Below are 18,152 nucleotides of genomic sequence, written 5' to 3' on the forward strand. Positions count from 1 at the left end.
GGGAGAATTAATACAATGGTAAAAAAATAAACAAAATAATATTTTTTTTTTTTTTTTTTTTTTTTTTTTCCCCCCCGGGGGGATTTAAAAAAATGGAAAACGGGGGGAAACCGAACAATAAACATGGCAATTCCGGGCCCCTTGAACCCCCGTCAAAAAACAATAGGCGCGGGGCCTTTCAGTCCCCCCCGTAACAACGTATGGCCTTCGTATCATTCATATAAGCGACACTCGAGCAATAAAGATCGTAGTGCGAAATACGTCGTATAATTCTTAAATTAATTATTAATTAAACGAAATTAATTATAATCGTGACTTTCAATTATATTAAACTTTCGACTATAATCGAATTAATATACATGTATTGCCATTATATATATATATATATATATATATATATATATATATATATATCAATAATGAAAACAACAAATTCATTACGCATAATAATTAGTTTTACAAAATAAATTATTTTGAGTTTTATAAAGAAGATTTATAATTATATATCTATTAATTATATATTATATTATATATAAAATTATATATAATATAACCCTCCCATGGGGTACACCTTGTCGCGGTGGGAGGGCTTAGTACTTGGATGGTGCCTTGAAGTTTATTTTAAATTTTTTAATTTAGAATAAATATCAAGGAGTCTGAAGAGGAAGCTAAGTACCCTTTCGCGTCGTCGGTGCCGTCAACGTGTCACGGATGGCGGCGTCTCGTTACCGCGTTTTCGCGTTTAGCTTTTCGCGTCATCGCGTCATCGCGTTTTCGCGTTGGACTTTCTCGCAATCCCAATTTCATTTATATGTCATCGAGTTGTCATCTTCCGACGTCAATTAACTGGGATGTTCATTGAGTCGTTGCTGCAACGATCTTTGTCTCACGCCTGGTGCAACGCGGCATTTAGGTGATGCCGGCGCGCATGCGGATGCCAGTACTGTGTATGTGGGCGCGCGATTTTGAGCTTTTGCTCAAAAGTCCGGCTGATTGAGGTCACGCTCTGCTTCTGGCTCCAGTTCGGTACGGATCGGTTAGGATTCGATCGATTGCTTGGAATCGTCGTTAATGGATCCCTTTTCTTGTTCCGTCTGAGATAGGATATTAGGCGCGGACAAGAGTCGAGTGAACTCCATTCGCGTTGATTCCATCAATCGATAGTTTTCTTCCGTTTCGGACTTAACTCTTGTTCGGAGGTAAGATGCGTTGAATTCCCAACCTGTTGACTCGAAGATGACTCTTGTAAAAGTGAAACGGGATTTTCGCTCGTACCGAAACCGGGAGTGCCGTTTAAAGTATATATATATTAAATATATACATCGCGCGACAAAACAGAAAATTTTTAATCGTATCGAATAGTGCAGGAGTGCCGTTCAGTATCGCGCGTAAAAGTGCGAAAATAGCGATATAAAAATATCGCACGTGAGTGCGGGAATGCCGCTAAAAGTTTCGCGCGATTAAGACTGAGAGGAGGAGGAGGCCTAGGAGAGGCATCGAGCTTCGGCAGAGCAACCGTCTGGTAAATAGTTTATTTATTTGCAATTATATATATATATATATATATATATATATATATATAATTAAATATTGAATATATTTATTATAATTTAAATTAAGCAATTAATCGTAATTTGATTTTTTTATTCATATGATTTAAATACGAATTTTAAAGAAAAAGATTTTTATATAAAATTTATAATCTTGTAAAGGTTTTATAAAGTTATTCAAGAATTATTAGTAATATTTTATTTTATTAATCTGCTATTATTATATGCGTCGGATATAAAATTCAATACATACAATAATTTTTAAAATAATAATTATTTTGAACATTATTACAATTTAGATCTTCTATTTGTATGTTATAGAACAACCCAGATGATCTGAGAGGAGGAGCAGGCCTAGGAGAGGCATCCTGCACCAGCGGAACAACCTGATGGTGAATATTATTATTTATATTAATTGTATATAAATGAATGAATTAATTTATTAATTTGATTCATGTGAATGATTTAAACAAGAAAAAATTGGGAAAATTTTTGTAATATTTCTTTCTATATAATTCTGTCTAAAGGTTCTACTTGAAAAAATTAATTAATTATAAAATTATTTTATATTTATATATCTATTTATAATTGCGCACATCGGACATAAAATTCAATGAATCCAATAATAAATTTCTTAAAATATTAATTATTTTAAACATTGATGTAATTTGCATTTTATATTTGTATGTTACAGACAACGTAGCTTCAATATCAATTCCGCTGTTGCGCATCAGTGCCGGTAAGTGACAACCATTTTTATTTTGAAGCAAAGGATTTATAAATGCATGAAGAAATCCATTGCTTCTAACTCTCCGTTGGTGGGACAATACGTGAGTAAAAATTAAAGTGAAAAAGTAATGGAAAAATATTTTTAATAAAGACAGATGATATTTTTGTTGCAATTGTATGATGGACATACATGGAATATTCTAAAATTCTATTATATATCGGTCTCTATAAAAAACAATTTTATAAAAATATAGGTTTTTAATCGACAAATATTTAATCTATAAAATAGAGATATTTCTAACCAATCTGCCAACCGAGAGTTAAAATGCATGCTTTTTATCTTTTATGCATGATAATTTATAACTTGTAATTTTTGACTGAAAAACGTGCGTAAAGAAACGATCATAATATCGCATGATCGTTTTTGAAACAAATTAGTCGTCAGAATGAATGGCCAGAAGTGGAGATAACTGGCCTGAAAAATACATGGTCAATATTGGCCAAAAGATGTGTTGCGCGATTAAATTTTATCGTGAATTTCCGATTAGGGCTCCCCAAATTGCACCTTATCGCGAATTTTTGCTGGTGTAAGCCAGCAAGTAAGGCGGCTAGGGCTGTTAGGACTGTTAGGGATGTTAGGGCTGTTAGGGAATATAAAAATTAAATTTATTTTCAGAGAAAAAAAACATATATATATATATATATATATATATATATATATATATATATATTGCGTCGTCGACTTTTCGTCGTCGGTGCCGTCAACGTGTCGCGGACGGCGGCGTCTCGTTACCGCGTTTTCGCGTTTAGCTTTTTCGCGTCATCGCGTTACCGCGTTTTCGCGTTGGACTTTTTCGCAATCCCACTTTCACAAGTGAAACGGGATTTTCGCTCGTACCAAAACCGGGAGTGCCGTTTAAAGTATATATATATTAAATATATACATCGCGCGACAAAACAGAAAATTTTTAATCGTATCGAATAGTACGTGCCGTGAATAGGGAGTGCCGTTCAGTATCGCGCGTAAAAGTGCGAAAATAGCGATATAAAAATATCGCTCGTGAGTGCGGGAGTGCCGTTAAGTATCGCGCGTCTAACTGAGAGGAGGAGGAGGCCTAGGAGAGGCATCAGGCTCCGGCAGAGCAACCTTCTGGTAAATAGTTTATTTATTTGCAATTATATATTAAATATTAAATATATTTATTATAATTTAAATCAAACAATTAATCGCAACAATTCATTTGATTTGTTTATTTATATGATTTAAATAAGAGAGAAAAAGATTTTTAAATAAAAGCTATAATCTCTTGTAAAGATATAAGCTTTTATAAAATTATTAAAGAATTGTTAATAATGTTTTTCTTTAATTTATAGAATTATTTTATGAACCTACTTATTATTATATGGATTGAATATAAGATACACAATACATACAATAATAATTCTTTGAAATATTAATTGTTTTGGACGTTATTATAATTTGGATTTTCTATGTGTATGTTATAGATGTAACCAATCCAGATGATCTGAGAGGAGGAGCAGGCCTAGGAAAGGCATCTTGCACCAGCGGAACAACCTGATGGTGTGTATTATTATTTATATTAATTTTATATAAATTAATTAATTAATTAATTTGATTTATATAAATGATTTAAACATGAAAAAATTGGACAAATTTTTATACTAATTCTTTCTATAAAAGTTTTTTCTTAAAAAAATTAATTACTTATAAAATTATTTCATATTTATACATCTATTTATAATTGCGTACATCGGATATAAAATTCAATGAGTCCAATAATAATTTCTTAAAATATTAATTATTTTGAACATTGATATAATTTGCATTTTATATTTGTATGTTACAGACAACATAGCTTCAATATCAATTCCGCTGTTGCGCATCAGTGCCGGTAAGTGACAACTTTTTATTTTGAAGCAAAGGATTTGTAAATGCATGAAGAAATCCGTTGCTTCTAACTCTTGATTGGCGGGACAATACGTGTAAAAATTAAAGTAAAAGAAAAAATATTTGTAAAATAACAATAGATACAGACATACATGAAATATTTATTTCCATTATATATATATGGACACACAGACTTTTACAAAACGATTTTAAAAATAGATTTTTAATTTCTAAATATTTAATCTAAAAAATAAAAATATTTATAAGCAACCCGCCGACCGAGAGTTAAAATGCATGCTAATTATATTTTATGCATGATAATTTATTTTGCGATTTCTGACGACTAAATGACGCACGTTAAAATACGATCATAATATCGTACGATCGTACGAATAGTCGACGACTAAACAAATAGTCGTCAAAATGAATATAGCCAGAAGCAGAGATAACTGGCTTGGAAAATACATCAATATTGGCAATATTGGCCAAAAGATGTGTTGCGCCGCTAAGGCTTCCTTTTATCGCGAATTTCCGGTTAGGGCTTCCTAAATTTTTCATTATCGCGGATTCCTAATTAGGGTTCCCCAAATTTCACTTGATCGTTCTGCTGGCGTAAGCCAGCAAGTAGGGTGGCCGTGGCTGTTAGGTTTTTGTTAGGTCTATTAGGGCTGTTAGGACTGTTAGGTTTGTTAAGCCTATTAGGTTTGTTAGGGCTATTAAAGCATATAAAAATTAAATTTATTTTCAAGAAAAAAAACATAAAAATATGTTATTTTTAGGGGTCTGTATTAGGCTTGTTAGGGCTATTAGGTCTGTTAGGGTTGTTAAGATTGTTAGGGCTATTAGGGCATATAAAAATTAAATATATATATAATTTATTTCATATAAAATTAAATAAATTATATATAAAGAATTGAAATTAATTATAAAAAAACTATAAATAAAAATAAAAAAAATTAATGTATGGAAAATGTAAAAAATGTAACTTAAATACATAATGTACATTTAAGTTGCATTTTATTATACGTATAACATGTACTAAATTTAATATTTTATTTTTTGTAAATTGTATTAATATTTTATTTTATCACTACTAAAAATTGTATTTTTTTTTAAATTATACAATTTTAAATTCAAAGGTGAATGTTATTAGTATCTAATATGATAATATTTATTTGATAAAATATTGAGAGACAAAAGTAATTCATTTTAAATAATTTTTTTTTTCTAACTTATTTGAAATCATATACATTGATTATCATTGAATAATTATTTTAAATAATAAAAATTTTGCAATTTTCTTATGTTGAGAATATTGATACTAATAGCATCAATTATTAAATTGTAATTAACATTATAATTATATCTATAAATTGTATTTATATTATTTTTTATTTTTCATAATTTTCTTTGCAATTGTATAGAAATTATAATCTAGTTGTAATAATGTAAAAGAAATCTATTGTACATTACACGAAATTAGGTGAATACGTACAATAACAAAATTTGTTTAATTAACACATTTGATATATTTTATTTGAATATTTTTATTGCAAAATTATTCAAATATTTGGATAGCTTATTTTTTATACTAAAAGATTATTAATAAATTCGAGAAACTTTCGTAATCGCGCAAATACCATAAAAAAAATTTTTTTACATAATATAAAGATTATTAAATAAAAGTGAATCAAGAAGAACACGATGTTAACACAATAATTAGATATTAGCTTTTTACGTAAAATTTGTCATTCTTTTAATATTATAGAAAACACAAGTATATTCGAAAATAAAATATTGCGAAATATTAAACATTATCAATCATGCGGAAATTAAAATCTATAAAACAAAATAATTTTCTTTGATTATCGTTTTTAATATAATGTATTTCGAGAATTTCGCATCGCGTTAAATATTTATAGATTACGATTTATTGATTTACGATTTTATAATAAATTATATTGCAAACAATTGCGTTCTTTTCACGTTTTTGGATGTGATCGCTGTCTCGACGAAGAAGCCTTATCGCTGTCCCTCATGTCAGGTGGACGCTAGCAAATGTGCGGTTTGTACTGGCGGAGAATCGAAACGATTTTCATTGCGGAAAGTTATTTCTCGCCTGTTTTTGTGAGATCTATCCGCAACGCTTAGTTCGATGCCTCATTGAAAATTAAAAGTTTCATTACAAAGTAGGAATTAAACCCAGGTTTTCGTGGCAGTTCCTAGAAACAACTGTTTTGGCAGTGATTTAACGACAATCACCGTACATTGTTTGAAATCGAATTACAAAATTCATTATACTTTGAGAGAAGATATATTTTCTCTTTTTGTTAAAAATGTTCTTCCATTAATATCCTCCTATTAATATCACTATTATTTTAATAATGAAAATAATAATTCAAAAATGGATATAATAGATAAAATTCACTTTTTCAAATATAAATTTAATTTAATAAGTTTTTGCGCAAACTTTTTTGTGCAAAATTTTTATTATTTGAAAAATTATGGTTACAAACAAGTATATTTTATTAATTAATTTTGAATTAATTTTATTTTTGGTCTCTTTTAAGAAACCACTTGCAGGAATTACTGGATGCTCCACTATCTTATGTATATTATAATTAGTTTATTTTAGATAAGAGTGTACATATAATAAAATACATGTGCGTAAATTGTGACATATTTGAAAAACTATTTTTTAATATTATTCTTAATAATATATTAGGAATGCATGATATAATATAAAATGTGTGATTAATAAAAAAATTCGAGACAAATCGAATGGGTACTCTGATATCAGTAAGATATCTGCAAATTATTGTTACGTGCTAAGTCTTAACTGTTAAATGCAATAGAAAAATTAATTTCTTGATAATCTTTCGTTTGATGTTGCTAAATATTCAAGTTGAATTTTTTTTTAATCTTGCTGTTATCAGATTTGATTTGTCTCGAATTTTGAACAAATTTGGTACCCTAAAATTATTATTATTCACACATTTAATCAAGCAACGATAAAAGCGCATGTATTTCATTTTACCTTTAAATATATTTGATTGTAACATGTATATAAAAACTATTATATCCAGTCACACACATTTTTTAGTAAAAAGAAAAGATTTCTTAAAATGGAAGATGTTTTTTACGCGAATTTTAATATTATATATTGAAAATGATAAGAAGGGTAACAGTCGTTAATCCGCTGCCAAAATCGCTGTTATCGGGAGCAGTCAGGAAGATCGGGGTTTCGTTCTTTCTTGTAGAGAAGCTTCTGATGTTTAATGAATCACTTAACTATCCGTTGTGCATCGATTTCGCGAGATCCGAAATAGAAGAAATAAGACAAATTGAAGTCGCTTCCCACTTTTAGGATCGTTCTTCTCTCTATCAGATATTAACCAGCGGCTGTCATTCGGCAGAGGGATTTTGATCTGGTTTAATCGTTGGGCCAGTTATTCTTCATTGAGCGTGGCGATAACGCGATTATTTTAAGGCATAAGGATATTAAAGTTTAGCCTGTTTGCAATTGTTCGCGGAACAAGATATATATTTTACTTTTGATCGCGAAATTTACATGAAATTGTATATTTGAAAAGAAATCGACTATTAGATTCTGCATCCGCGTTTGATTCCTTACGTATATTATAATATTGTGCAAATTATATGAAATGCGTCTCTAATGTTGCAATATTTTTATTGTCGCACAAAATGATAATAATTATATTGCGCACGTATTATTCCGTTGTATTCCGATTATTATAGAAATTATGTGTATTGTTATGGTTAAATATTACTGTTATTATTAATTTATTTATTTATCATATATATTCGCGAAATTTAAACCGCGAAATTTAATTTTTTCTCTGATTTAATTGTTGGGTAACATCAAAGTTTTACTTATCTTTCCGCGTCATCAAACATTTCTTTTAAAAAATCTTATAAAATGAATTAAAATTTCGCATTAAAATTACTTTTTCTTAATTGAGAGGAACACAAGCGAGAAATTTATTAATGATTTTTTTAGTCGCGATAGATTATCAGCTACGCTAATCTAAAAATTTTCTAAAAATTTCTAATCAATTTTACGTTGTACGTATTGCGGATATTTTCATGTAATATAGTAAAGTAAGTATGTATATATTCTACATAACAATTTTTTATGTATTATATATAATATTTATTATATAATATTTATGTATTATATATATTATTTTATTGTTATGTATTACACTATATATTTTCAACGAAAAATTTTGTGTATTATCTTATGTATTAACAATTTTATGCATTATATATATATATATATATATATATATATATATATGTGTGTGTATTATGTATATATATTTTATTATTGTTATTGTTATACATTATATATTTTTAATTTGATTGTATTATTATATATTAAATTAATTTTTTAATTTATATTTTATAACTCTATTGTATTTAGAGTTAAAATAAAATATTATATATTAAGTTATACTATTATGAAAATGATAACAAAAATATGTGTAAAAAATATTTGTAACTTGTAAATAGAAAATAAATCTTGAATAAATGTCGAAAAATGGAAAATATATCTTCATTTTTCGAAAAATTATTTTATTCTCCGAATTTTCCTTTTTTTTCTTTCTATATATATAGTATTATTGTAAGTCCAAGAATGTGTGTGTGCTCTCAACATCATTATCCGTATTATTGAAAATATTTGAATAAATTCGAATACATATTTATTTGATGTTGATACCAATTTATAAATTGTACTATAATTATAATATATATTTTGTAATATATTTTTATATGACTGCAAACTATGTAATTATGCATTATAATATTTTATAATTATATAATATATATATAATATATGTATATTTTATACATCCTTTGTATTATATTTTCTATTTGGAAAATTTGAAAAACCTACATTATATTAAAAGAAAATAAAATAAAAAAATTGTACCTCTTCGATGGTATCTCCACCTTAACGAAGGCATTTGCCGGGTGAGGAGGTTTGAGTACTCTAATGATCCGGAGAGCTATGCCGGCGGTAACGTAGGCCGGTATTTATTCAATTTGTTTTTATATTTAATCATCTTAAATATAATCTTAGATCGCATCTTAAAATTCTGTTCAGTCTCAATGAAATAACAAACATTTTCTAAATTTTACTTAAAACGATTTTAAAGACTGTGTAAACACCGGCCTTAATTACTGGTAGGGTCACCCATGCCGGATAGGTCAAAGAGAAAGAGTCAGACTAAGAGAGATACCGTAATTATAATTATTATATTAGTAATTATTAATTAATTATATATATTAATATATATATATATATATATATATATATATATTAATATATATTATATATTAATTTATATTATACATTATTAATATATATTATATATTAATATATATTATACATATTAATTATTAATATAATAATTATATTATATTATAATATATTATAATACTTAATTAATAATTATTATATATTTTGAATAAGATGGAAGAGAGTAAAAGAATGATAAAACGATAAGAAGAAAGAAGCATGAGTCCCTATAGTTTTGGGAATGCGACAGATCACAACATTGCAAAGATTGAAGAAGAAGATGCATCGGATAAACATGTGTAATAATTAGGAATAGCTTGCAATTAAGTCGACTAATAATAGTAGTATTATACTTTTTATACTTTTTATACATACTTTTTAATTATGTTACACTTTATAATTTAGCACATTGTATTATATATACATATAAAGCATCAAGCATTAAATATTTTGCTGTTATGAAAATTGTAATAGAACAATATAAAAAATTTGCTGCATAAAGTGTAACATTCGAAAGCATTTTTTTTCACTGACGAGATACTATTAAAGATCAATGATTTTACAAGATTTATCGTGACACGAAACATTTATGTATATACATATACATATATATTTATGTATATACATATATATATATATATATATATATATATATATGGTTAGGTTAGATTAAATTAAAACAAGCTGCTGTGATTCATTTAACGTAGTAGGATTAATTTGACGAATGTGCAGCTATTGAAGTTACATGATATTTGTGGATACATTTTTAAAGTAATCATGAGTGTCTTATCTCATCTCGATTACATGAAATTAAAATATAAAATATTTATGTATTCCACATTAACGTTATTCATTACAAGTACTATATTATTTTTCTTATATTTCAATTGTATTCAACCACATTATTTCATCGATGAAACTTTTCATATACCGCAGACAATATGATACTGTGTGTGGAATTTTACACAGGTAATACGTGGCACAAAAATAATTTGCTCTCAAGTATTGTGCGCATTTCTCAAAAATAAATCAAATTAAATTATTTTCAGGATCCAAAAATCACTACATTGCCAGGATTATATCTTATTATAACTGCGATATTATCACCTTTTAATATGTGTGCGCAGTATTACATACATAAATATATAAATTTATTTGAAACGTACTGAAATCTTTATCTTATTTATAATATTTATGATATTATAAAAGAAAATTGCAACTCTAATGAAACAGAGCGATGGAATAATTGGTTGATACTTATGCTGGTCTACAATATTTACCCTTTTTTCACCATTAGACTTTTAATGCTTTTTTTATTATACAGATGTTATCTGTAAATATAATACTCGTAATGTTGTTTCTGTATCACTGTAAGCACACAAAAATGATAGCATTTGCAGGTAATGTTATACTTATGTTATACTTATATATCATAAGAAAGAGAAAATAAAATTAAAGTTAAATACTGAATGTGCTCTAAAGTAAATCTCATCTAAATTAATAAATGCATAAATGTGCGCCCCACATTCCTGAAAAAAATACATAATATTAATCTTTATGTATTATTATTTTTAGATTTGTTTTTTATTCTTTTAAATTCTCTAGATGCACTTTTCATTTCTCCTCTCTTTCTTTCCAACTACTAAATATAGATCTATCATTTTTAATATAGATCTGTCATTTTTAGTGTACATTATTGCAGTAAGTGGAATAAAGAGCAAATCTTTTGGCACATTTAAAATGTAATGGAAAGTCAGTTTTATCTGATGCGTTTTTTTCAATAGAAATATCTGAAAAAATTCATACGTCTTTTTTAATCTTAGTCTTTCTAAATAAAAATTAGAATAATAAATTTGCAAAATAATTTGCTTTAATATATTTTTATTGCAAACATATGAAGCAAAGTGCTCAAGGTGCATCACTATGAAAACATCGATAGAATAAAAAATAAATCGTATACAAAAAAATTAAAATATTTACACTACATATTTGATATAGCATTTAATCGATATGTGCAGTAATACGATAAAATCTAATTTTCTCTCGAATTTTTTCACGAAATTTAAACTACTAAAAAAACATCAAATATTCAAATTGTTCAATAGTTTTGCGAAAGAAGCAATTCTCGCTTAAAGAATCTTTAGAAAAAAAAAGTACAAAAAATTCCAAAGAAAAAGGACAAAAAATTTTAAATCTCACATGGATATTTAATTTTACTTTAATACTAATATTTCTAATGTAACACTTCATTTATAAAGATTTTATTTTGTGAAACGTTTATACATAAAAGTACAATGATTATACGGCTTCTTTATTCTATTGTTTCATCTTCGCGTGGTTTTCGTTTATAAAATATTTGTGCCTCTGGATATTTTTCTGTCAGAAAATGCAGTTTTCCATATTTCGCTAACAATTGTATTTTCGTTTCGTCGGAGTTTCTCGTTCGTTCAAATCCAACATTCCATTTTCTTTTGTAAGACGGAAGTTTAGTAAAGAATGGCAGTAATTTCTTCTTTTTCAACACCATTCTTTTATTCATTATATATTGTATAAAATCGAAAGGCTCATTGGACGGTACTTCTGGTTTTCTGATTTGCGCTGGTGAAACAAGTACTGGACCAACTACTGGATAATTCCTATTTTCTGATTTAACTTTAATTAAATGCTATCATTTTTCATCTGCAAATTGTTGATATTTCTGCAAATATTTCCATTATTTTGAGATTGATTTGTTTCATGATGTACTGCAATAATTAAAGTATGATTTCTGATATAATCTGCCATGAGACTGCAGAGAAAGCCAGCCATTAAAAAATAAAAAAGCCATTAAAAAATAAAAAATGAAACTTTTATCTTTTATTTTAACGGTTTGAAATTAATTTTAATAAATTAATGAAAGTTTTGTGTTTTTTAAAAAATTTCGGAACTCTTGATGATATGTCTCACTTGCTCTTTACTCACTCTCACTTTCAATGACGTTGAGAACTTTTCGTTATCTACAATAATTTGCGACTTTAAATAATTGCGATTTTAATTTATAAAATAAAAACTAAAATTTTATATTTTACTTGATCTTTTAAAAGTAATTAAAATAAACAAAAATTAACAAAATTTTCGCGTTTAAAATGACATCAAACACGATATAATTCGGATAATTTTTACTTATTAATAAATAAATAAGAAAATTGTATCTGATTGTAAAATATTCGAAAATATCAAACTTAATATGATTTTTTCGCAAAAATCTCATTAATTCTAAGTTACGTTAAATAAGATAAATTAAAAAAATATAAAAATTTTAGTTTTTATGTATTTAATGTTATATTTATTTTTAAAAGCATTATGTGTTGCGTATGAAATATATGTATGTATGTGTGGTCTTCTCATGATGTCTTCTGAAAATGATATATATTGCTTTATATTGTAGTATATGTACAACTTATTATATGAGAACATATACGTGTTTCATGAAAATATATAAAGTTTATAAATTGGAAAGAACGAGAAAGAGAGAAAGAGAAAGATCACAAAACTTATTTATATTGGAAATTTATTTAATATTTGTAATACATATCTTGCATTTGTATCATAGCATTTGTATTACCGACACTTTTGCACTAGCACGGAATAGAACCACAATTTCTGAATAGAGCGTGTTATCTATTGAGTATTATTATCTATTGAGTTTTATGGAAAATGCTGGAATGTAGTTCAACGTCTACGCTTTATATATAGAGGCGCTTTGATCGAGTTTTAAATTGGAGGCATGAGGCATAAGACAGACCGCCCTAGGCTTCTCTCAAATCAAGATCGTCGAACCATAATTATATGTCAATGGCTCATCGTTTTCGAATAAATGGTAATTATTCTATATTTTTATTACATGTATGTAATTATTCAATCATATCAACTTGGGCACTTTGATGCAAAATGAATCACATTAGATGTTCGATTAATCGATCTAAAAATCATGCATTCGATTTGATTAGTTGAAAGTGTCGACACGCAAAATTTTTAAACGCATTATTCACGTATACAAAATAAATTTTATTAATATAATCGAAATAAATACATGTAAAAGTCGTCTATAAATATTAAATTAGCCACTACTTTTATAATAAATATAGATACATCACGCTTTTTATTCAATAATTTTATTATCTTTGTATTTTATAGAGAGGGAGAGAGACATTTTTTTAAAGAGTACTAGAGCAAAGAGTAGCGCAAGAAACAAGATATGGAAATAAGAAATCCAGTTTTTAACATATATTGTTTGTTCGCCACTCCTTGCGAGATAATTGAAAAAAGGAGCGGAGAAACGCGCGTGTGTCCCGTTTTCTCGATCGGTCGTCGCGCATGCGCATCCGGTCGATGGTGCGAGGAGCGATGAGACAACGCTGGCACGCTTCCTTCGTGATGGCCCGCTCGATTCCGGTTGTGTCTCGTGTTTCGACGTTCGTGTGGCAGGTTTTCCATTTATCCATAGGAACGACACGTGACAAATAATCGACGACAATCATGGATGAGGAATGGGGTACGTAAGGTTGACGCGCGAGCGAGACAATTTGGCCGCGCGTAATTTTTCGCGAGCGTGCGATTTATCCGTGACAGAAACTGATTTTAACTTCCTCGCCTCTTGTGCGCCTTTGCAGATGTGGACAATGTCGAGGCGAAATTCGACCTCGCGATGAGATCGAACAAATGGGAGGGCGAGGACGAAGAGGAAGATGTCAAGGTAAAACGATTTTCTTTTGCGTACGTCGCGCGCGACGCTCGTCCTTCTTGTGAAATTGTGAACGCGTGTGATTTCGCACTTAACCTTTTCGCGACGAACACATGTTCCGTGCTGTACCATCTTGTCACGCTGATCATTGTAATCTATCTTCTAGATTCCTTGCGACTATTTGTCATGTTTCCTTGTCATTTTTTTCATGGGCAATAACATGTGATGTTTTGCAAATACCCTGATTTAAAAAAAGAAAAAAAATTATATATATATATATATATATATATATATATCTATATATTTTATATACTTAACAATATAAATGTTTACATTATAATTTAACAGTATAAATACATACGATTAAAATGAGAAAATGATTATTAATACATTAAATATATTTTATTTATTCATTTACATTTGCAATTAATCAAATTATATACTTTATCTCTTTATGTAATATATTTCTCATATGTACAATTTAATTGCAAATGTATATATTTGCCAAAAAATATAAGTAAGATATATATTTAATAATTCATAAAAATATGTAATTCGATATTTTATGCTTATTATTGTGCAAAGAACATTATGTTAAAATTCTAATACATTTAATTTCTAATATATTAAAATATTTATATATTACTTTATAACTTAAGTATTTTAAAAACCTCAGCGTTTCATGATAATTTTTTATAGAATATTGCAAATTACAATTAGCAATTGTTATAAAATATGCAATTTGCAATATTCTATAAAAATTGCTTTTATTGTATTATTTTACATGTACAATAGGAACTGCTACAATCATTTCTTTTATTTTTGGTGACAGAACAATACAAAACATTGCAATTATTTTTTTTATTTGCTTAACTTGAATAATTCAACAGGACAGCTGGGAAGATGTAGAAGAAGAAAAGAAAGATGTAGAGAAACCAGCAGAAGCACCAAAAACAAAGTCAAAATCTAAAAAAGCTTTAGCTGAAAGAATTGAGGAACGTGAGGTTTGTTTTAATTTTTTTTTAATTATAGGAACATGTAATGCTTGGAATTTTGTTTATATATTTGTAAAAAAATTGTTATACTTCAGAAAAAAGCAAGAGAAGAAGCTGAAAGGAAAGCAAAAGAAAAGGAGGAAGCACTTACACCGGAAGAAAGGCGAGTTGAACTATTAAGACGCCAAAAGTTGCAAGAGGAGGCAGATTTACGGCTGGCGATGGAAACTTTTGGTTTGTCGAATTTAGTAGATTTTAGTGATCGTAAACCACATAAAAGAGATAAGAAATGATTTTTCTCATGATTAAAAGATCTTGGTATCGCTTTATCTTGCATTAATATATATCTTTATAATATATATTTTTTATTTAATGTCTAAAAGAATTCTTTCAATTTCTTAAAATCCAGACAGTACATGATATTATAGACATCAAATATTTAATTTGATTCAAGAAAATATAAATTTCTTGATTATATCTTTGTCACCTTAATGTATATTATCATTATAGTATTGTTTATAATTATATTAAACAACTGCATTTTTTCTAAATATGCATGAGATAATATATAAGTATCCTTATTTTGCAATGATAATAGCTATTATTTTCTACAAGTGTGATAATTGAAAAATTAACAAATATTAATATTACACTAACTATTTGCGTTTTGGCAATAATGCGAACTATTTATCATATGCACCAAATTATAGAGTATTACAAATTTTTCATTAAAAAAGGTTAAATATAGGACTATATATACATATACATATATGAAATATGTGTGTGTATTTTGAAATATTTTTATTAACATTATTTAACAATTTTGTGACATAGTGTAGCTTTGTACAAATTATATTAGCATTATCTAGCTAAATTTATAATTGGTTCATGATAGGAACTGTCAGATACAAGGAACAGAGAGAGAAAGAGAATACAAACATTTAAATTTATTACAAGCTCTATGCATTTAAATTTATTACTGATGTTGTTGTATTTTAATAAAAATTGCTATTCTATGCAAATTGTGTTTTTGTATTGTTGCATTAGTTTTTTTGTGACCTTATCTCTCATCTGTTATCTGTCTCCTGTACCGTTCCTGATTGACTCTTTTGATGCATATGTGCAATATACACACAGGATGCTAAAGTCTGAATACATTACTGAATCATTTTAGAAATACAACATTATAATATAATGTATATATGTAGTAATATATAGGAAGTATTTCTCCATATTAAAATATATTAATGAAAAACTTTTCATATAGTTATATTTGACTTAATTTGTTAAAATACAATGAAATATGAAAATCATGAGAAATCTTATTTTCTTATAATATTATTATTTTATTTTATATTATCATATTAATATATATATATATATCAATCTTTCCTCTTTTTCTAAAATCTTTTTCTTATTGAAAAGAAATAAAGTTTATATATATATATATGTATGTATGTATGTACATATATATGTATGTATGTATGTATATATAATATCATTTAATAATTTTATATTATAGGTGTGACAGTAGGAGTAGCAAATGAGTCGTTCGATGCCATGGTACCCGACACAAAAGAGGAATTTGAACAATTTGGCACAGCACTTTCGCAAAAAATTAATCAATTTAACAAACATGCAGAATTTCCATCATTTGCAGAAGAGCTTATAAAATCTATTGCTCTTAATTGTTAGTATATCTGTTAATGATTAATATATTAAAAAACATGGAATGATATTATTTTTATCATAGTAACCATAGTAACCAGTAATATCAGTATTTTATATTTATAATAATGTTTGTTTCAGTATCCTCAAATTACTTGAAGAAGGTAAAAACTATAGTTGACAACTTACTTATTGAAAAGCAAAAGATGGAAAAGGGCGAAAAGGCCAAAAAGAATAAAGGAAAAGGAAAGGCTAAGCTCAAAATCGAGGGCGACAACACTTTGTTAAGCGAATACGGTGATTATGTATATGATGAATATGACGATTTTATGTAGCGACTTTTCACATATTCATACATTCTAGTCGCCTAAATAAATGCAGAGAAATATTAATTTGCAGATTTATACAGAAACTTTATATTTGTATTTTCTGCATATTGAATTGTAACCAAAATGTACAACAGTTTAAACTATAATCATGCTGTTTACACCTAACAAAATGAAGAAATAGAAATGAAAATATTATATTATCGATAAAATTACTTAAAAACAAACACTTGAATAACTATAGTAATGATATAGTACTCACAGTTATCAGTACTCAGTTATTTGAAAGAGTTAAATTTTTATCATTTACATGTTGTGTTTTATTGGATTTTTATTCATGTGTCATTCATTTATTAAATTTTCAATTTAATTTATATTGATGTATATTAATATATCAATAACTATATATTTTCAATATTGAAAATATTGTATGTAATATTTGCGCGACTCTATTTCCTTAATTGTGAATTTATTAACATTAAGTAGAATGGAAAGGGTGGAATCACATTCATATCTTTGGGTTGTAATTGTATCCTGTAAACTGTTAAAAAAGAAATCTTGTCTTTATAGCTATGTCATTGCAAATTGAATCCTGTAATTAGACATATGGAAGTTTTATATATAATACAGCTTATACATACATACCCATACACACATACTTTTATTGAAGATCAATTACAAGTTGGTTTTGAAAAGAGTATATTCCTAAATAAAGGTTGATTATAAATTACTTTTCTATCTCTCTCTTTCTCTCTCTCTTTTTTATAATTATATCGTAATAGTTAATGTTATTCGTAAGAGAATGAGTCATATTTATAATATACTGTACGTATGATATAGTAAAATTTCATAGTAAAAAAAATTTGTACATACATAATAAAAAATAATCTCGAGTGTTGCAAACTAAGAGCCATTTGTTTCTTGTG

The 18,152-nt window shown here is 27.2% G+C and overlaps 1 protein-coding gene and 1 long non-coding RNA gene across 2 annotated transcripts; both read left to right on the forward strand.

The window, feature by feature from the left end:
* Window positions 1-1,375: 1,375 nt before the first annotated feature.
* Window positions 1,376-2,495, forward strand: LOC112638792. Its single transcript, XR_003123165.1, has 3 exons — window positions 1,376-1,522; window positions 1,872-1,942; window positions 2,245-2,495. It is a non-coding gene; the product is annotated as an uncharacterized LOC112638792 (long non-coding RNA).
* Window positions 2,496-13,860: 11,365 nt separating this feature from the next.
* On the forward strand, window positions 13,861-17,956 carry LOC105247826 (eukaryotic translation initiation factor 3 subunit J). The gene is made up of 6 exons (XM_011252221.3): window positions 13,861-14,048; window positions 14,167-14,249; window positions 15,128-15,241; window positions 15,328-15,466; window positions 16,755-16,922; window positions 17,042-17,956. The coding sequence occupies exons 1-6, from the start codon at window positions 14,033-14,035 to the stop codon at window positions 17,233-17,235; spliced, it is 714 nt and encodes a 237-aa protein (XP_011250523.1). The 5' UTR covers window positions 13,861-14,032; the 3' UTR covers window positions 17,236-17,956.
* Window positions 17,957-18,152: the final 196 nt, after the last annotated feature.

This window comes from Camponotus floridanus, unplaced genomic scaffold (genome assembly GCF_003227725.1).
Source record: "Camponotus floridanus strain SB8 unplaced genomic scaffold, Cflo_v7.5 scaffold37, whole genome shotgun sequence".
In the NCBI taxonomy this organism is placed as follows: domain Eukaryota; kingdom Metazoa; phylum Arthropoda; class Insecta; order Hymenoptera; family Formicidae; genus Camponotus; species Camponotus floridanus.